This window comes from Mytilus edulis, chromosome 3 (genome assembly GCF_963676685.1).
Source record: "Mytilus edulis chromosome 3, xbMytEdul2.2, whole genome shotgun sequence".
Classification (NCBI taxonomy): Eukaryota; Metazoa; Mollusca; class Bivalvia; order Mytilida; family Mytilidae; genus Mytilus; species Mytilus edulis.
The window spans coordinates 51,238,246-51,261,022 of record NC_092346.1 but is presented as its reverse complement, the minus strand read 5'-3'; the positions used below and the strand labels follow the sequence as shown (position 1 = coordinate 51,261,022).

The 22,777-nt window shown below is 32.1% G+C and overlaps 3 protein-coding genes across 3 annotated transcripts; 2 read left to right on the top strand and 1 right to left on the bottom strand.

Annotated features, from left to right (window-relative positions):
• Nucleotides 1-212: 212 nt before the first annotated feature.
• Nucleotides 213-1,693, bottom strand: LOC139516751 (cholecystokinin receptor type A-like). The gene has a single exon (XM_071307036.1). It carries the CDS (start codon nucleotides 1,527-1,529, stop codon nucleotides 366-368), a length of 1,164 nt encoding a protein of 387 aa, XP_071163137.1. The 5' UTR covers nucleotides 1,530-1,693; the 3' UTR covers nucleotides 213-365.
• A 3,583-nt stretch (nucleotides 1,694-5,276) lies between these two features.
• Nucleotides 5,277-6,496, top strand: LOC139514879 (cholecystokinin receptor type A-like). Its single transcript, XM_071304472.1, has one exon. It carries the CDS (start codon nucleotides 5,337-5,339, stop codon nucleotides 6,348-6,350), a length of 1,014 nt encoding a protein of 337 aa, XP_071160573.1. The 5' UTR covers nucleotides 5,277-5,336; the 3' UTR covers nucleotides 6,351-6,496.
• Nucleotides 6,497-11,198: 4,702 nt separating this feature from the next.
• On the top strand, nucleotides 11,199-12,320 carry LOC139515311 (cholecystokinin receptor-like). Its single transcript, XM_071304878.1, has one exon. The coding sequence runs from the start codon at nucleotides 11,219-11,221 to the stop codon at nucleotides 12,317-12,319; it is 1,101 nt and encodes a 366-aa protein (XP_071160979.1). The 5' UTR covers nucleotides 11,199-11,218; the 3' UTR covers nucleotide 12,320.
• The last annotated feature ends 10,457 nt before the right edge of the window (nucleotides 12,321-22,777 follow it).

Genomic DNA, 22,777 nt, shown 5'->3' with positions numbered 1-22,777 from the left:
GCTACGACCAATGGAACAGACACGAATGCGTGGTCATCTATGACATATATACTTTATATGGGTGAACTAATTAATATTGACGCACGAAGAGGTTTCAATATTAATTTCAAAAGGGGTATATCAATGTACAAAAATGCAATCGTCCTCAATATGCAGTCCCCAACGAATCCACAATCTTATGTTAACATGTTATGACATTAAATCAATTCATATTTCACTTGCAATTTGCGTTTGACAGCCAACTATTAGTTTTATTTCAAAAAGCAAATTAACGTTATCAATATACAAAGAGCTACATGTGTCAGTTTTGTATTTACAATGTAGACCTATATTATTAATTTACAAACAAATTATTTGTGATGTATTTACCAGCATTTCAATGAAGAAATAAACTTCTTTGTTTCTTGTCTGAATGTTCTATCGAAAAACCCATAAACAAATGGATTAACGATATTATTAATGACGTTCATCTCTCTTATCAATGAAAAAATTGTCAACTCAGCATTTGTTCGGTTTACCCAAAAATTGTTATCACCAATCCCTACGAAAAGCAAGAGAAATTGTGGAAGGTATGACAACATAAAAGCTGTAGCGATAACCATAAACATGTAAGAATATCTGTGAGAGGACAACATTCGCTTCCTTTCCATTTTTTCTCTTTGTTTTGGTGTTAATTCTTCATTTCTGTTAAATTTATCATCCACCTTTTCAGTGTTCATATCGGTAGAAGATTCGTCATTTGCAGTCAAAGACGGTGTTAGTTCTTCTGATTGTTCTGATACATGGCTTGGAATGGCTGTAATAGTCTTCCTGCTTATAGCTTGTCTATGTCGCGTTAGTTCTACTTGCTGTTGTCGTTTTCTTTCCAGTTTCAACTGTCTGTAGATTGTTAAACCAATAAGAGTATTGAATATGATCATTCCGAACATAATAATTAAGGCAAGAACTGTGATACAGACAACAAATATGATAAAAGCAGCCCCTATGTTTCCTTCAAGTTTTGCATCACACATATATCCAGTTATATTTAGCGCTTTGTTAACCACTGGTATCTCCTGATTCCAGATGTTAAGAGGCATTGAAAGAGCAAACGATGAAATTAACGTCACTGCTAAAGCAAATCTTTTCCATTTGATTGTCATTTGCTTTCCAAATGGTCGACATACTTTCAAATATCTTTGAAGGGATATGGTTAGAAGAAGGAACATTGATGAAAATGAAGTAACATTGACCGGAAACCAAAGCACTTTACACAAAATGCTGCCTCTGAAATTAACTGGCAGTAGATTCATGGCTAGTTCGAATGATGATCTTGTTGTACAAGCCAGAAGATCAACTACGGCAAGGTATGGAATGAAATACCGATCGTCCCGTTTCGATTTCATTTTAAAACTATAAACAGCTACAACAGTTGCATTTCCAAATAGTCCTAAAATGATATATATTACAAGAAATATATCATTGACTATGTATATTTGAGCTATTTCATTATTCCATTCCCAAAGCTTTTCTTCGTCAGTTTTATTCATAATGTCAACTTAGTATATCAAATTAAACAAATCTAAAATGCTTTCACAGTGTCAATGCTGTATCCACAAAAATAAGTTCATCCCACAATCAACAAATTTTAAATACGAAAATATCATGTGTTATTAATCGTTTTAGGTAAGGGTGACATATTTATTTTTCCGGTGAAACAATTATTAGGTTTTTCCTGTTGTCTTCCGGGACATATTGCAGCGACGACATTTGAATAATAAACAACATTTCAATTAAGCAATTAGATATAAATAAAGTTAATTGATGTTAGTATCAGAACAACATTTTCTTTTAAATAAAAGAATAATGCTGTTATGAAAATGAATGAACAAATTTTGAATTTGTATTGGTAAACTGATGAAGATTAGACTATAGAAAAGCATTGATAATTATTTATAGCTCTTCATACTTCTGAATCAGTCAAAGTATTCCACTTTTGAATAAAATTAATACCGGATATATATACGACCACTTCAAGAATATTAAAAGGTGTGAACAGTCAAAGGTAGGAGTGACCATTTCCTTATCTTAAATGTGGATTAAATATTTATGGTATGAATGTCAACACCTTTGACAAACATTATAGTTCCATTGATGTCTTTATAAGTCACCGACATACTTAAACATTAGATTTTGACTGTACATTATAGTTCTATTATATACTTTTGTTTTTGTTTTATCCATACGAGTTATTATTGTATCACAATGTGAAATTTATCCTAGCTTAGTCTAAGTGTAAATTGAATTTTGAATTTTGAATTTTCAAACACACATTCTCTACAATCTCTACAGTTGGAGTATATGAAAGGAGAAAGTAGTTCCAACTACAAAAATGGATCAAATCCATGTAAATGTGTGGAACAGATATGAGGATCTGAATGCGGGTCATTACTTTCTGAATTTTTAATTCATTTTCTCTAGTCTGTTTTTATTTTGCCCATTATTCTCTATTCTTTGTTGGTTTATTCTCTATTCTTTATGCTTAAAATGGGGGGATTTCCCAGTTTTAGGACAATCACTCATAAACATTTTCACAAAATTTTATGAAACTTTGGTAAATTGTTTATATCTGCTAACTTAAGCTACCTTTCAAAAAATAAAAGAAAATTAACAACTATAGGTCACCGTATGGCCTTCAACAATGAGCAAAGCCCGTATCGCACAGTCAGCTATAAAAGACCATGAAATGACAAATGTAAAACAATTCAAATGAGAAAACTAACAGCTTTAAAATTAGTGTACCCAAAAATATCATTCAAAGCATAAAGACAAGCTAAAAGGGCAACGGGCGTGTCATGCGCTTATAGCGCAGCTCTTTATTTGTTTGCCTATGATTTTTTTTATTTAATTTGCTTTACTCTTGATTTTTCACCTTTTGTCCATTATTCTATATTCTGTAAATACCACCCCGACCCTCAGATATTACCTGACTTTACTAAATCATGATGATCACAAATATGATTGTAAAAGTTAATAATCTCGTCATTTGTTATCTTATGTTATTTATCATGCTTTGTTTTGCTATGTAAAGAATTGGTGTTCTTACAAATGGTTCTCAAAATTTTAGATTCTGAACAATTTTGAGCTTGACATAATTATTCAAAAACATGTTTTTTGTGAAAGGTGGCATTTGACATTCAGATTTGATGGGGTTATGGCTGCTGTCTCATCGACATATATCCCAAATTTTCTTTTAATCATGACATAAATAAACATTTATTGAATTCACTGATTAATGTTCGGTCAGACTGGGAACGTTAAATCCGATGTCTCGTGTAAAGAGAGTGCCATGCTCTTTGCACGTTAAGAACCCTTGCAACAACTCTCTGAGGGGTCCGTAGGTGGCCTGTTGCAAGGCAAAATTTCTGTCCCTATCCAATATACCCTTATTTTCCAGTGTCAATCCAAATTTCTCCGACCATCATCCCAAATGGGCTCTATTATGACAAGACCTATCTATTGTATTTATTGTGAACTTGTTCTCGTCCTGAATATGCATGAAATATTTGCCATTGGACGTTAAGCATACAACAATCAATCAATCAAACAATCAATCAGTTTGGAAATAGTAGCCAATAACTGTCTAAAAAACATTTTTCTTCAGAATCGTAGATGGAATTTGATAGATCTAGGTAAATCTCGCTTATCAATTGTTTTACTAAATATCAGCATTTATTTGGATTTAAAAAAGGGGAATCGATACTTTTGTAAAAAAGTAAATGCTGTCAACCTCATTATATTCCTATCAGAACTTTTGTTCAGTGGCAAGTATTTGACTTCCTGCAAAAATACACGTCATGTAGATAAGGTCACACTATATCAAGTGATATAACAGCATACCCCTACCCTCTCATCCCTTCCCTCCCCCCCAAAAAAAAAATAATAAAAAAAATAAAGGCAAAAGGCTTTTATTGCTGTCCTTCATCTCAAAGTCGGAGCACTTAAACACAGAGGGTCGTAAAGGAGTCAAAACAACATCAAATTTCACATTTAAAAGGTTAACATTGGCCTTATTCAATTAACTTATCAATCCAAAGAAATTAAACGGATATCATAATGCGAGACGATCATGTGCGAAAATTGAATGACAATTTCCTATATGTGTAAATACATACGTACATGTATTTAGTATATTGCGATTTTGATTAATGAACGAATGGATATTTCCATATGTTGTAAATACATACGTATTTAGAGTAATACGATTATAAAGTTGTTACATAATTAACAATCTATTCAAAATATTATCCTATCATCTTACAATAAACTGAAATAAAAATCTTGTACACATACTAAAGTTAAAAAAGAAAAGAAAAAAGAGGATATTGAGAGTGAAATTTTTGAAGAAGTGTCAGTCGAGTATATATCTCTATACAAAAAAATATTGTGAAATTATAATAATCTTCATTTATTATATATTAAAGAGAAAAGACACCTATAGGACTGGAAAGATTAATTTAAAGATAAATGATACAAAAGGTTCATGACAGATTTAAAACGAATGCCAGAATGAAACTGAAGAGGTTAAAGCGCCAGAATAAAAACATAATCATTTATGATATGCATCTCAGAACAATTCGCATACATTCGTTAAAATTAAAATCTTAGAAACACAAATATTTTACCAGAACTAGTTTTAACGACTGATAAGCCGACCACAACTATTCCAAGTATATCCCTCCCCCCACCCCACCCCAGAAAGATGAAAAACAGCAACAACAAAAGAAAGAAGAACTAATACACGTATATGAACCAATATTAATTAATCAACAAGATCGTAGACCTATCAGATTTACGATGACAAAACTTCAGAGTCGCGTACTTTTTATGCGCTGAATCTAGGGGGATTATTGCTTGACTTTCGATTTTGCTATTATTGCAAAGTCTTTTTATGTAAACAATGTATTAGGTGAAATTGATACGATTTTTTTATTAATATATCCGTATTTGTTCGTCAATACAGATCCTTAAGATTAAGTTAGATTAACTGATATGAAACAATAGGATTTATTTCATATTTTTTCAAAGAATATTATTTTCATTCACCAAGGAATACGTTATTTTTTGAATGTAGAAAAACTTATTTTCGATTACCTGTATATATATATATATATATATAAATGTTTTTATATTATAAATTCTCATCAATGGCTTCAACAAAGACACAAGATGAACGTTTGACTGAATGGAACAGCAGTGTTATGAAATATTTGATTCCGAACGACGTTGTCTTATCTCTATACTTGATACTAGGAACTATTGGAAATATAACTGTTATTTTGGTATATGTTTTCAAAATGAAAGTAAAGCGAGATGACCGATTTTTTATACCAGTGCTTGCTTCCGTGGACTTTATAGCATGTCTTATTGGAGCATCGTTTGCCTTTACTTGGAACATAATACCAGTAAAGTTCAGTAATGGAATTGTCTGTGAAGCACTGTGGTTTGTTTCTCAAGCGGTAACAATTATATCTGCAGTTTTATTGATAATAATAGCAGTGCAGCGATACCTTAAAGTATGCAAGCCATCATTTATTTTTACGCAGAAAATGAAAAATGTTTGTATTATTTTGGCTGTTTGTTTCGGATTTGCATTTTCAGTTCCAATATTTTTCTATTATGGTTCGGTAGAAATTTATAACCCAAAGCTGAATGTTACAGGATTTTGGTGTGGACAAAAGAGAGAAAACATAGAACACGTGATTATATATGATATAAGTGCCGTTGTCGTAGCAGTTATAGCTTCCTTTGTTCTTATCATATTGTACATTTTGATTGGAAAGGCAATTTATCAAAAATTTATAGTATTCCAACAATCTGTGAAAGAGGGAAAGTATACTAAAAAACACAGGAGTTCGGTGGAGTTAGAAAGTGTACTATCTGTTGATAAAGATAAAGACAGCGGATCTTCACGATCAAGAGCGAACAGTATCGAAGATCTCGTCGAATGCGATACATATAGACGAAAAGTCAAAAGAGGCTCCGCTGATACCCTTGACCAAGGACGTTTCTTCACAATAGGACAACATTTTCGGACGCACAGATATTCATACATGTTTATGACAATCACTGCACTATTTATCATTGCATATACACCACGACTAGCACTGATGGTTTTAGAAAGTATGGATCCTACTTTTTGGAACAAACCTAATGACGCAATCGCAGGATTTTTGTTTCTGTATAGGATGTACATTTTAAATCATGCTATTAATCCATTTATTTATACCTTTTTCGATACAAGATTCCGCAAAGCAGTTTCAGAAATATTTTGTTGTTGTTGTTCTACGAGAAAATCCGTGTCGCTATGATGAACTCGTCATTGGTAAAAATAGTACTATCATTATTCAGAAGTAACGTTGTTCAATTTATCATGCATTTAAGATTATCAATTTTTATAAGTTACTTTTAAGATTTGTTATGTATTTATTATTATACTTTAATACACAAATGCTGAGATAAATTGATTTGAATTAAATATTTTGTGACAACGGCATCCCCTAATTGAACAAATGTATATCAGCTTTGGATTTCAAATATTTTGGCCACGAGCATCACTGAAGAGACATGTATTGGCGCAATGCGCATCTGGTGCAAGAAAATTGGTACAGTTAATTTTATAATTGAATGCTCCTCTTTGCATTGGAATGTAAAAGCATTGACGGAATGATATTTTGTATGACCACGCTTTATACTAAAAATTATGAGCACGTTCAGCGCTCTAACGGCTCCTTTATCCTAATTACAAAATGAAACATTCAATGCATATAACTACATCATGAAATAACGAGTAAAATTAATCCTTTGTTTTTTTTTCTTCTTTTGCAAAATAGTTGTCTTGGATAGCATGTTGTTGTATTTTATACGAAAGTAAAATGTAATGCATTAGCCAATCAAAATTACTGAATTCAATGATAAAAATTAAAATTATCAATTCCCATTTTAGCGCAATATTTTTAACTCATTTAATAATAGATGATAATGTTTTTTTAAATAGAAGGCACACTATAACAAATATCATCCTGATCAATCCCATTAAGATAAGCACTAAAAGTCTCAACGAAATACAATGTTAAAAGTTAAAAATCCTAGCTCTGGATATACCCCCTGTACAATACAGTTGCTGTTCTTTCTCTTAATCTTTTCTAGGTTGTGGTCTTTAATACTTCGTATATCTATATAATATGATGTTGTTTGCAATTTGATGATAGTGTCAAGAAAAGCGTTAATAGCTGGTGACATCTATGAAATTGCTAATAATTATGGGAAATGGAGCGACTCTAAATCATTATTTGTTTGCTATGAATTTCATGGAACTATTTGTGGTTTCAGTAAGGTGAATTTTGTTCAACCAGGTAAGATTTCGCTAAAACGGGCTCTAATCGGGCCTTTTATAGCTGACTATGCGGTATGGACTTTGCTCGAACTCATTGTTAAAGGCCGTACGATGACCTATAGTTGTAAATTTCTGTTTCATTTTGGTCTCTTGTAGAGAGTTGTCTAATTGGCAATCATACCACATCTTCTTTTTTTATATCTTATGTATGCACTAAAATGACCCCCTCCCCTCCCCAAGTACTTAATTTTTTTCGCTAAAATGTCCTGCTCCCTATGAAGTTCAATAAAGTACACCTGTGTTTGGGTTTACGTGCTGCTTAGTTGCTCTCTCGTTGATGTTTACCCTTTTTTACATAAGAAATACCATGTTGTATATCGCCATTTCTTCAACCTTTATAACTTTATTCAGAGTTTAAAATAGATGAAAAATTTTCTCGTAGAAAGAAGAATACAAGATTTATCTGGAAAAAAATGTCAGCAAAGCAACAACTTTTGCGTTTGTGTGTAAATTTAGTCTGTATGTATTTGTGTGTAAATTTAGTCTGTATGTATTTGTGTGTAAATTTAGTCTGTATGTATTTGCCTAATCATCAATATTGTTCTGTTTTTCGTTATTGCTGCTAATTGAATGCAAATATATTTGCTGCAAATCATTTAAACCAATTTTCTCTAATGAGAAAAGTAAATATGCAATATACTTACTGGAGATGTGATGAAATATATGAAGCTGTTAATTTTCTCCTGGATAATAATTACGAACGTTTCGGCAACAAAGTTTATCAACAGGTTGTAAGTATTCCTATGGACAGTAATTGCGTCGGTTTGATAGCAGACCTGTTTGTACTATTATGAATCACAGTTTATGACCAAACACAGTAAATACCCGTCTAAATTGCATTTAGTTGATAATTCAACAACACTTACCGTTATCTTGATGATATTTTTCGTTAAATAATCAAGAATTTTCTAAATATACTGTCCAAATTTACCAAAGGATATTAAAAGAAGATATGGTATGACTGCCAAGTAGACAGCTCTCCATAATAGACCCAAATGTCAAAGAAATGAACAACTATAGGTCACTGTACTCACTCTAAATAAATCAAATTCAAGAGGTAATGACTGTCCTTTCCTAGATTAAGATATTTCAGTTTTACACGAGAAACTCCTCACTAAAATTTACGACAAAAGGGACGACGTTACGTTCCCTATTGTTAATTTTCCCTTTATGATGGTGATGTTCCTTTGGCACCATCTTGCGGTGTTTATCTTTCACAACTCGTTCTCAATGCCTTTGTCTGTTGTGACGTTTTTGATTTTAACGAAAGTTATCTATGTATTACTGGTAAATCATTAAGCCAGAAATTTCGTGTTGTTCGGATATACAAGTACCTGACCACGTCCAATCTGGGTTTTTTTTTATTGTTATATGGATTTCTATTTGTATCCATCTGGTGCGTTAATACATATAGGAAACATAGGAAAATGTGATATAAGTGCCAATTAGACCAATCTCCATCCAACTGTTGTTATCAGTAAAGGTAATGTTTGTCTCTAACTGTTTATGACGTCTTTAATCTTAATAATCCGTTGGATGTTGGATGTTTATTGATTGATAATTTAGTCTAAGATGCATTTTTTTTAAAGTTGTAAGTGGTTTTAAACTAGCTGTCAGTAACTGTTAGTACTCTCAGATCTTTACTTAGTGTCTTCTTGTTGTTGGGATATACAAGTACCTGGCCACATTCAATCTGATGCGTTAATAGATATAGGAAGATGTCAAGTTACGGCCTTCAAAATGTAGCCTTGGCTCACACCGAACAGCAAGATATAAAGGGCCCCAAAAAATACTAGAGTTAAACCATTCAAACGGGAAAACCAACGGTCTAATCTATATAAAACGAGAAACGAGAAACACTTATGAACCACATAAAAAACGACAACCACTGAACATCAGACTCCTGACTTAGGATAGGTGCCTTAAGTTACATTGTTGGCCTTCATCTCAAAATTCAGAAGTCGAAATCTATTACAAAAACTAAAATTGGTGTAAATTTCAGTTGAGTATATTAAGTACATGCATGTGTGTGTTAATAAATAAATATTGTGGACTTTTTTTTGGCAAATGAATAGAAAGAAAAAAAGAAGGAAATAAATGATAAACTCGTTTTTTAAAAGATAAAAAAAGAAAAGAAAATAATAACCCTCACAAAACAAAATTAAAAAGTGCTAGTATGCCATCTAACCATTTGGAGATCCATGATTGTAAAAGTAATATGAATTAGAATGAAATTAAAGAAATACGAGAACCACAATAGAAACATAATCATTCACAATTACTCAAATTAAGTATTCCTAAAGCCAAAACTGAACAGTTCGTTGGAAAACAATTTGCAAAAACTGATATCTTCTACAAAATCATGGAAACACATATATTTTAACTGTACTTTTGATGGCAAATAAGCTGATCCTAACTCTTCTCATCATATTCAAACTCCTCTAGACAAAATATGTCCCTACTACAAAAAAAAACCCAACAAACACACTGGTATCAACCAACACTAAAAGAGAGGCGAAAGATTCTAATAAGACTAATTCGGTAGGTCACATTCGGGGAACAGAGGATGGGATTGTAACGACATTCGGAAAATATCTGTGAAATGAATATTCCATAACTGTTTAGGTATCAGACCACTAGTTACTCCCTCCAATTTAGAACCTAAAAGCAGCCCTACTTTGACAAAAAAAAATGTGCTTTTGATGTCCTTGAACTAACAAATTTGCAGAAATGAAACTTTCGGTGAAAGAGAAATATATTTAGACTATTTTGATTCAAATAACTTGTATATGAGTTTGCATTACAAATTGAGGGTTAATGCGCTCTATAGAATATTAATTTAACATTTCCAGGAAAACGGGGGTTATTTTTGGAGTACCTTTGTTTGAAGGTCAGGTTTTTTTTTAGACGGCTTTTAAGTTATGTTGAAAATTGGCATGTAGAAAGCTAATAAATGCACAATTCAGGATATACCAGGTTTCTATGAAGTTAAACTTAAGGTAAAATATTTAGAAAGCTATGAAAATTGCAAAATTTGATGGAACAGATAGTGATTTTAACCAACCCGTATAAATATAAAGTCCGTAAAATTAAAACTAAAATGATCGTAAACGACAGGCACTCGTCTCAGAATTTTTTTTCCTATATACCTTTCATGTGTATAGGAATTTTTTTTCTGAGACGAGTGCCTGTGTCGTAAACTTATCATTTTTTTCAAAGTCTTGAGTCACAAATAAAACATTATTTATATACATTTTTCAATCTTGCTTTATAGAATGAAATTCAAAACAGTGTGGCTGTGGCCATTGATTGACACATTAAATTCATCCATTGACTGGGACAATTAACAAACGATATGTCAATATGATCTTCTTTTAATAGACAAATGGTCAGTCTTTAAATTGAGGTTTGATTGGTGCGTCGAAGCAAAACGGATAACTGCTCGACTTTCTATCTTACTATCATTGCGAGTCTTTTTCTGCGTGTAACGTTGAAATTTATATAATTTTTCAATTATATATCCGTATAATTTGTCAATTATATATCCGTATAATTTTTCAATTATATATCCGTAGTAGTTCACCAATACAGATCCTTAAGATTAAGAGAGATTAATCGAATTATTTTATACTCGTAAAGAAAATTATCATTTACCATCTACCACAGAATTGTTCACTTATATGTGTAAAAAATGTATTTGCTGTAGTAAATATATATATATTCCTATCAATGGCGTCAACAAAAATACAAGATGAACGTTTGACCGAATGGAACAACAGTGTTATGCAATATTTGTTTCCGAATAACGTTGTTTTATCTCTATACCTGATACTAGGAACAATTGGAAATTTAACTGTTATTTTGGTATATGTTTTTAAAATGAAGGTCAAAAGGGATGATAGATTTTTTATACCGGTGCTTGCGACCGTGGATTTTATAGCATGTCTCATTGGTGCATCGTATGCCTTTACTTGGAACCTTTTACCGGTAAAGTTCAAACACGAATCTGCATGTGTAGCACTGTCCTTTGTTTCTCAAGGTGTAACAATTGTAGCTGCAAGTTTATTAATGATAATAGCAGTGCAGCGTTACCTTAAAGTCTGTAAGCCATCATTTATTTTTACACAGAAAATGAAATATTTTTGTACTTTTTTGGCTTTTAGTTTTGGATGCGCATTTTCAGTTCCGATATTTTTCTATTATGGTGTGGTAGAAATGTACAATCCAATTCTTAATGTTACAGGATACTGGTGCGGACATACGGTCCATTACAAAGAACACTTCATTCTTCATGATATAAGTGCTGCAGTATTTGCATTGATTGCTTCCATTGTTCTTATTATACTGTACATTTTGATTGGAAAGACAATTTATCAAAAATTTATAAGATTCCATATATCTATGAAACAGGGAAAGTTTACCAAAACACCTAGTAGCTCTACGGAGGCGGAAAGTGTAGAACCGGTTGATAAAGATAACGTTTCAAGATCAAGCGCTAACAGTATCAAAGATCTCGTTGAATGCGACTCATATAGACAAAAACTAAGACGAGGATCCACTGATACCCTTGACCAAGGACGTTTCTACACAATAGGACAACATTTTCGAACGCACAGATACTCATACATGTTTATGACAATCACTGCACTATTTATCGTTGGTTATACACCACGATTAACACTGATGATTTTGGAAAGTCTTGATCCAAATTTTTGGAACAAACCTAATGAGACAATTGCAGGATTATTGTTCCTCTATAGGATGTACCTTTTAAATCATGCTATAAATCCATTTATATATACCTTTTTTGATACAAGATTTCGCAAGGCAGTTTCAGAAATATTTTGTAGTTGTTGCTCAACAAGAAAGTCCATGTCTTTATGAAAAATTCGTCATTCGTAGCAATTTAGTAAGAATTTACTTTAAAAAACGTATATTATATTTAGTAGAATGAAATAAGTATAAAGAATAAAGAAAAATGACATAAATAAATATAAAGAATAAAGAAAATGACATAAATAAATATAAAGAATAAAGAAAATGACATAAATAAATGATTGTATGTGCTGTTGTGTATCTTTGTGTATAACGTATACCATATTGCAAATCGTCAATACTTCAATTATTATAGCTTTATTTTATATTAACATAACACACAGTTTGTACATATCGAATCATTAAGGCTAAAGCATCATGGATTAAAAGTCTGATGATACGATTTTTTTGGGGGGTAATTCTAACTTTGAACCAATACATGCATATATAATCTCAGGTGCTCCGGAAGAGTGAGCAGATCCTAAGAGATGAATAATACTCAATAGGTGTCGAAATGAAACGATATGTGACAGGTTTTAGTGCAGTCCATGGAAAAAAGTATATAATCAAAACTTTCAAATATTCAGAACCATCCTTTAGATGAGATTTTTTTAAACGACTTTCAATGAAACAAAATTCTTATTTCCTAATTTTTGTGTTGTATCAACGTTATACCTTAATCAATTGTGGGATACGTTTTATGTCGGTACGAACACAAAACGCTTTGAGTGTCATGAAAATTTCTAAACCTAGCAACTGGCCTATCATAAACTCTTTTATTAATTAAAAAAACATCTAAATCCTTATGATAGTTTTCATACATTTATTTCAAAAGACACGAGGGATTTTAAAACATTGGTTTGTAAAAGATTCTGCCGTAATAATCAGACGACATATCCCCGAAATTTATTTGCGAAGGCGTAGACTTTTTTCCCCTTTCACGATGCTAAAGTCTTGGTTTTGAACGATGTAGAGGGATTAGTGTTGATCAAGCACCAATTTTCTCGTGACGTCAAAGGGTGGCATTAATCTATGTATAGCTTTTAGTCTTGAAATCTCCTCACTTTGTTTTTTTATTCCTATGAAATATTTTATATGTTAAATCTGCAAATTTGCTGAAGCAAATTATGTTCTTTCCTCGTCCAGATTCAAACGTATGCTATGAAGATATCGAGACAACACCACGTGCACTGTATCCATCGCTCTAGACAACACCACGTGCACTGTATCCGTCGCTAGATAGACAACACCACGTGCACTGTATCCATCGCTCTAGACAACACCACGTGCACTGTATCCATCGCTCTAGACAACACCACGTGCACTGTATCAATCGCTCTAGACCACCCGTCCACCTAGACTAATTTAAAACAATACAATGTAACACAGTATATGATATTTATAGCACGAAGATGGAATTGATTTATATGAATTTGGATTGATCAATTGATTTCTGTTATTTAACACTACTTTCACTTTCAGCACCATTGCCTAAATCGTGCAGATAAGCCAGAGTACTCGGTGAGAACCACAGACCTTCGTGCAGGATAACTGGCATTCATTCTAAAAAAAAAATTATTATTGGTGACGGACGCAACTGCCTCGTGCATGGTTTCAAACTCACAACCTCAGTGATACAGTACATGAACAACTTAGAATACTAGATTTCATGATGAAAATTAAACAAACAAGATGCTCTCTTGTACTCTGAATCGTAGTAAGAGATATTGGATTAAAATGTATAGATTTTTTTGTCATTCGAGAGTAATGAATTTGAAATTGAATGGTATCATATTAGATACGTTTATTACACTGATTGTATGGCTTAGAAAATGTCTCAAATAACAAGCAATAAAATCTTTTGTAACAATATCCAGACGTACTCGAAAACAGACAGAGATGGAAATTAAATACCACAGTTCTCCCAAAAGATTGATATTCTTATTTGAAATATTAATTTCTCCATGAAAATGCTGCTTTTCGTCGTCTTTGATATCTACTGTGGAAAAAGTGTTCCATGGTGAAATTGACATTGCACAAAATATAGCTGTGTTACTATATTTAGGAAATAAACACAACTAGTTGCAGTATAAAGTCTTCTGTATATTGTAGCAGGGATTTGAAATTTATTGACCTTTCCAGTTATCTTAGAATCAAAACGTACACCTTGTCATTTGGTATCTAGTGGATGCTTTTTAGATTAGCAAGTACTAGGTCACACGTACAGACCTATTTAAGATGCAGGAAAGAGAGAAAAAGAGGCAGAAGGTCCGGGCACATGTTTATCATCCTTTGATTTTCGGTGTCCGAGTGTTCAGCTACTTTAAATACATGCTACATATAGAATGAAATTCAAAACAGTGTGCTTGTGGCTATTGATTGACACATTAAATTCATCCATTGGCTGGGACAATTTAGGTGAACGTTTGTATGTAACGACCACTGCTCACTATGTACTTTTTAAGGACACTTAAACTATGGGGTCACCAAAGGTTCACAACACCTTAATAAAGTAATTCGAAAAATTAATCAGAAATAACACGATGTTTTGATTTATACTAATTATATAAATCAAAACATAAAGGTTATTCCTGATTATTTTTTCGAATTATTTTATAATTAAAGGCGTTAAGAAACCTATGGTGACCCCACAGTTTAAATGTCTATCGTAGGTACGTCGTGAACAGTGGTCGTTACAGACAAACGTTCACGTAAATTGTCCCAGTCAATGGATGAATTTAATGTGTCAATCAATGGCCACAGCCACACTGTTTTGAATTTCATTCTATTTAGGCATTTAAAGTGCAATGATTTGCAACATTTAAATTTTGAAGGCTCACATCTTAATAGTTAAAATTGTTCAATTAAAACGTAAAAAATATGCCAAAATTTTAAATATAAGAATGACCATATGGCATTCAATATATATGCTATTATCATGAAAATAAAAACAAAATGTCTTATAATTCCCTAAGCTTGGATCATGCCATGTTTATTAAAATTGGTCCAGTCTTTTTATCCTATTAGGTCCGGAGACATAGAGTCCTAAGTGTGGACTCTGCAAAAATCGCATTATTTTCATACACCTTTCTAATGTAGGGATGAAATTATATGTAAAAAAAAAAAAATGGGCCATGCATTTTTAAATAAAGTAGTAATTTGGTCCTGTCTTAAAAGGTAAACAAAAAGTATGTCTGAAGAGGTCAAACTGAATTGCATCTAACTTAACTTAAAATTGTCCACATTATATTTTTCTATAACTTTGACATTATTTGTCCAAAAAGTAGTACACTACACTGTAAAAAACGTTTTTTGGAGAGAACAGATGCGATTTTATAAATTTGCGTTTTTTTTTGTCTAATAGAAATGCACTACGAAATAATTGTGTTCTAGGACTAGATATTAAGTATGCAGATTTCTTTAAGTACAGACATTATTTTAAAAATTTTGTTTAGTTAAAAGATATAAGGAGATGTGGTTTGAGTGCCAATGAGACAACTCTCCATCCAAGTCACAACTTGTAAAAGTAAACCATTATAGGTCAAAGTACGGTCTTCAACACGGAGTCTTAAGTAAACCATTATAGGTCAAAGTACGGTCTTCAACACGGAGTCTTAAGTAAACTATTATAGGTCAAAGTACGGTCTTCAACACGGAGTCTTAAGTAAACCATTATAGGTCAAAGTACGGTCTTCAACACGGAGTCTTAAGTAAACTATTATAGGTCAAAGTACGGTCTTCAACACGGAGTCTTAAGTAAACCATTATAGGTCAAAGTATGGTCTTCAACACGGAGTCTTAAGTAAACCATTATAGGTCAAAGTACGGTCTTAAACACGGATTCTTGGCTCACACCGAACCTGCAAGCTATAAAGGGCCCCCAAAAGGACTAGTGTAAAGCCATTAAAAGAGATAAACCAACGGTCTATTCTATATAAAAAACGAGAAACAAGAAACATTCATGAATCACACCAACAAAAGACAACTAATGAACATCATGTTCCTAGCTTAGGACAAGTGCAAACAAATGCAACGGGTTTAACCGTTTTCATAGGTACCAACCTTCACCCTTATCTTAAACAGTATTCTATTATATATTATTTGCACCACTGCTTTAAAATATATCAATGACGTGATTGGCAAATTCAAAAGTGTTGTTAATTTAATAATTATATCTTATTACCAAAGAAAAGTTAGGAAAACAATCTAATTCAAGACAAACAATTCATACAACCACTAAACAAAACCGAAAACTTGTTCATGTTCCTCAGACCTATCTCATACTAGTTTGTAATTGGTATTTTTTTTCTGTCAGAATGATTAATAAAGATATAAAACATCACTTATGAGGCACATTATCATTTTGAAACATAACCACGAAGTTTGAAATGGTATAAATGTCCATTCACAATTTTTATTTCAAATTTAGAACGAGAACAAATAGACAAATAAAATAGAAGTAAAGTTTGTGTAATGAAGGTTCTTTCAAGATGAAGCTTGATTTACGTTGAATAACTTGCAACTGAAAACTTGTGAACAACTCAGAGATTTGTTATATTCAGAGGACTCTGTGCTTATTTTACATGGGTCATAGGAGTTGATGGTCCCATCCCGTCAGAATTGAATTCCTATTTATACAGCACATGCCTCTCAACCGATGGAATAGGACTTGAAGTAGGATACCTTTCTCTAGACCTACTAAACTGTATAAAGAAAACTTAAAACAAAGAAAGCGAACCTGGTTTATTCGTTACATGATAAATGTGAATAGTCAAAGTTTCATTTACCACTGAGTCTCAACTGTCCCATTTATATGTCTACGGTCTAATATGTATAGATAATTGAACATAGCTCACAAAAGTCATTATTGATATCTCTGGAGAATGAAAACATAGTCTGGTGTATATGGCATTTGAATAGGACGTCTGCACATTAAAAACAAAACAAAAGAAAGCACTTAACTCTATGATACCAGCTACAATAGTACAAGTATCATAAATGACAAACAAATAACAAGCAAGGGGGGGGGGGGGGTCCTGGATATTTAACAAAGGAGAGAGGTTTAATTTACGATTATTGAATATATTCCGCCGAGCGGAGCGAGTCAAAAAATATTTCATGACGATTTCATACAAAAAATGTACATATATCGTAAAAAAACATGAGATTTTATTTGTTTTGCCGATCAAAAAGGGAGGCGGACTTCTTGGATCGGCCACTGTGTGCACGAACATTAATATTTATTTAGTTAATACTGTATTAAGTTAAAGTTACTATTACATAATACTAAGATCGAAAATTAGTGAGAATCGCTTATCCTTATTTATAATGCACATCTCAATTAATAAAATTAATAATTTATATTTCAAACGATAAAGACCGATAATTGCATGGCAATATGAAAAACTTGAAAAAATCGAAAATCGTTCTTCTTATATCAGTGTTATAGTTACAGAGAAGCGACAGAACATTAAAAAACATGGACATTTCATTCTAAATCGTATTTACTTTTAGTATTCAGTGTTTCGTGTTAAGTTTCCAATATAAATCAAATACAAGCAATGTCCTCGTTTCTATGGCATGACATGATTTTTTGTACCTCCAATCTGAAAACCTTGTCATACAATCCATAAATAAAAGGATTTATGATATGATTAATTATCGCCATCTCTCTAAAGAAGGATATCCATATGGTTTCAGAGTCATACTTGTCAAACAAAAACCGACCATTGTTTATTGTCAGAAACAATATTACAAACTGGGGAATATAAGATATTCCAAATCCCACTGCCATGGCCATTAGCATGAATGAAAATGTATGTGAAAGCTGTATACATTTTTTACAGTTATAGTCATCTAAATGTCTTGTTTCTTTGTTAAGATCACTTGATTTCATGTTGTTAGAATTAGTAGATTTCATATTATTTCTTGCTTTGATTTGTTTGCAGATTCTTCTTGCAATCAAGATGTAAAAAACAGCAAGTCCCGTTGCAATAATTAAAGTCATTATTGTCGCAAAACTCGCAAAAACATAAAATGTAGCTCCCATGGAATAATTTATATCAATATCACACGTCCAACCAGTAACGTTGAATTTGTCACTTCGAACAGGAATTTCAGAATTGAATGAATTTAAAATCACTGCCATCCCAAGTGATAAGATAAATGTACAGACAAGTGATAATCTTTTCAATGGTAGTGTCATTTGTTGTCCAAAAGGTCGACACACTTTCAAGTAACGATGAAACGCGATCACCAACAAAAGGCACGTTGATGAGAATGCGAATACATCAATTATCATCCAAACTGATTTGCAAAATATTGTCCCACGGAGCATCACCGGATAAATTTTACGGATCAACTCAAATGATGACCTTAGAGTACCGGCAAATAAATCAAGTAAACCCAACCATGGAATGAAATAACGGTCGTCACGGTTTGTTTTCAATTTAAATTCATATATAATTATCACTAAAAAGTTCCCTAAGATTCCAATTATGATGTAGATAATGAGAAATATATCATTAACAATGTATCGATCTGCAATTTCCCAGTTCCATTCTTGCAGTTTGTTTTCCATTTGTGAACCGTTGTATCGTTTATCCAGCTAAAAACTAAATCAACAATTGATAAATAAAGTGCAAAATGGATTGGAATTATGGTGATTCTTGTCACATGGGAATAGGAAAGATAAATTATTTGGTTTAAATCGGACAATTATTCTATGAAATCTCATATTTTATGTCAAAATGTATGTGTGTATGGCTTCGATTGCTGATTACGCAATATGTAACATTATAAAGTGTTACAGTAGTTATATGTTTTAGATGACCAATTCGATTGATATGTGATAGGGATGATTTGTGTAAATTATGCATCTTCATTTGGAACTATTTGAAAAGGGTATTCTTCATAAACATGATACTTTTGAACTTTCATTGACAAACTGTTCGGTCATAAAATGTCATTATATTGTTAAACTATTCATTATTTTATCGAAATAATTTTATTTGCAATATTTGTCCGTCAAAGTAATTTCATTATGATGTAACGATTTTTCTTTGTAAAGCTTTTTGTATTATAAGTAATAATTAAGTGTCAAGTATATTTTCACAAAGTCAGAAATTTGTTTCAAGATAATTCTTTTTGTAAGTAATAGATAAAGTCACAGCTTTACATAGGTCTTAAGTTTTCTTACGTAAAGAATAATTAATCCTTTAGTCATTTCAATTACGGCGAAGTTTGTAACTTCAGTGAGAGTCGGGCATTCGTACTGACAACATCCGCTCAATTTGTATCAATCTGTTAAATTCAATGTGTTTAAGTAAAGTACATCATTTTGTAAAACTACACGTATTTCATCCTGAATCATTAAATTGTTAACTACTGCATAGGACTTGTGTCTAATTCTACAAGTGGAGTTAAAGCGAGTATTCTCAGTCAAGTGACTAGATCCTAGTCAACCGGTCGTGGGTTGCAGCTCGTTATCAACTTCAAATCAGTAGCCAGTCTCCCGGTTACAGATACATCATGTGATTATACTTAAAACAAATATTTTGCAACAAATTGTTTATTCAGCTTATAAACAAGACGGATATATTGATTATTAAGCGGTGAAGACGTGACAAATAGACATTTGTATATATCGTAGGACAGACTCATTTTCTTTAATACACAGCTATAGCTTCGACCATGAAAGTATTATATTGACAATATAATACTTTCATGATTTTACCAACATCTAGCAAAAAAACCCTCTCAAACAGGTGTTATGGCTGTATTGAGCTTGTTCCATGAAACACTCACTATGACTTCAAATGAATAACAGTGAAAAAGCTGCTGTTCTTTTGTTCTTCTCAATATCTTTTAGTGTCTTTACGTCATAAATTAATACGCATGTTCGTCCTTTCTATTAAAGGATCATATGCCAACATTTTTATACAAATAAAAGAATAACAGTCGAAGTGTAAATCCTAAATCAAAAATCTTCGGAGATTTTTTTTTATATTGAGAGTATTTATATTTTAAACCAACTCTTGTATTTTCTGTGTAAATCAAAGATACAGGCTTTAGATTTTTTGTAATCAAGGCACCCATTTTTCTACTTCAGACTGATCAGTGACGCTCGAAAAAAAAAAAAAACTTTCGAATTTTCCTACAAGTTGTAAAGTCAAGACAAATATGTGAATTTTTTTTCTTGGATACTGTGCATTGTACCACGTGGCAAGGAAACATCTTTTGATAGCATGAACCTGGTACTAAAAAGTAAACCATAATCGGAGATAACACGGAACAATTATCAATCACATTAAGCAGATACATCAGCATTCTTTTGTCAATTCTAAAAATGTGTTAATATCTTTAAAAAAAGCACCAATGGAATGCATATATTATCAGCTTTGTAAACTAATTTACATAATAGGTTCCATTTTAATCAGGTTATATTCCGTGTCTGTCCTCTTTAAGAAGCATCATATTCAGCTATTCTCTCTAATAAAGACAAACTATTAACTATGCATTAATTTTGCATTGTACCACAGATCAAATTTATTAGTTCATAATGTGTTAATTTGCGTTGTTTTTTATTGAGTTAAGCCTTCCAAATGATATTTTATAGTGTCTCTTTCTATGTTGTGATGTTATACCAATGTTTCAGAAAAGGGAGACGGTTTGGTACCATTAAAACGTTTAATCCCGCTGCAAATGTTTGCACCTGTCCTAATTCAGGAATCTGATGTATTATATACAGTGGTTGTCGTCTGTTTATATAGTTCATATTTGTTTCTCGTTTCTCTTTTTTATATAGATAAGACCGTTGGTTTTCTCGTTTGAATGGTTTTACACTAGTAATTTTTTGGGCACTTTGTAGCTTGCTGTTCTATGTGAGCCAATGCTCCGTGTTGAAGGCCGTACCTTGACCTATAATGGTTTACTTTTATAAATTGTTACTTTAATGGACAGTTGTCTCATTGACACTTTTTACATATAACGTTCATCTATATATCTTGCAGTAATTTTGACTTACTAAAACTAACAGGAATACAAATTAATTTGTGCTTTTTAATTACTTATACAAGTAAAGTCTCCTGTTACCCAGCTTCCATGTTAAGCAAGTTACAGATAATGTGGACATTTCTTTTTCCGTACCAGTTGATTTTGGCGTTCTCTTCGCGGTCCGCGCTTAAACAGTGTCGATTTCTTTGAGAAATTGGAGACAATGATTAAGATTTAAATAACTAAATTGTCAGTTGTTTGGAGTAAAATTCACGATAAAGATAATATATCATGCACATTGTCGTAAAATATAGAATTTATGTGTATTCGCTACAAAACATGAGAAAAGCCCGACCAGCCTCGCTTTTCGTCCTGTTTCTAAAGCTCATATGACAGTTCTTGTCCATTCGTTTTTGATGCGTTTTGTTATTTGATTTTGCCATGTGATTATGGACTTTCCGAATTGATTTTCCTCTAAGTTCAGTATTTTTGTGATTTTACTTTTTACACATACATTTTATATTTTCCGACAATGTACCAATGCACATATATAGTATATTTGTGTTTTTTTTAAATGTTTTCAAGAAGGAACCTTTATATTTGTTGTTTTCGTTCCGCTAGGATCGTACGACAATTACAACTGATATCAAATAAATGTTTTTAAAACATTGGCGGTCATAAACCTAAGTTATAGCTTCATCAGTTGCAACAAATTATCTTTTGTTGAAAATATTTAAAAAGAGGACAATACATTAAAAAATACTATGCAATTTTTCACCAAGAAAGCCTCAATTTTAATGCATCTACTAAATTATGTTTTCAAATAAACAGATTGTCATGACTTATTCTCTGGGGTTTTTAGACTGAACAATAGCAAAACAATATTACTCGAATGATGCTGTTAAAATACAAACATTATTTGCACCAGTCATGACTATACATGCCATAAAATAAATTCTACTGAGAAAACATTAATATAATAAAGGGTCGTCTGCTTTCTTTTAAAATTGTAGTGAACCAAGACAACACAAATAGATGTGGTTGTAAATCTTTAACGATATTGAATTTAGTACATAACTGCAACACTATTGCGCGCAAAGTAATCAGAAGAAAAATGGCTAATGTGGACGAATGGAATTCAAAAGTGTCTAAATTATTTATTGTAAACAAACTATTTCTGATTATCTACATTATAGTTGGATTTACTGGTAATCTGTTGGTTATTATTGTGTACAAACTTAGGTTAAATACAAAAGAAGACCGGTATTTCATTCCTTGGCTCGCCATGCTCGATTTCTTCGCAGGTACCATGCGATCGTGTTTTAAACTCACCAGAAAATCATTTCCGGTCATGCAAAAAGGAACTGAATACTGTAAAATAATTTGGATGATTATCAACATATTTTCTTTCTCCTCGATGCTATTGTTACTTGTCATTGCATTTCATCGATATTTAAAAGTATGTCGACCGTTCTGAAAACAGATGACCTTACGTTGTAAGAGAGCAGCTCTTCTTTTTACATTGGTCTTATC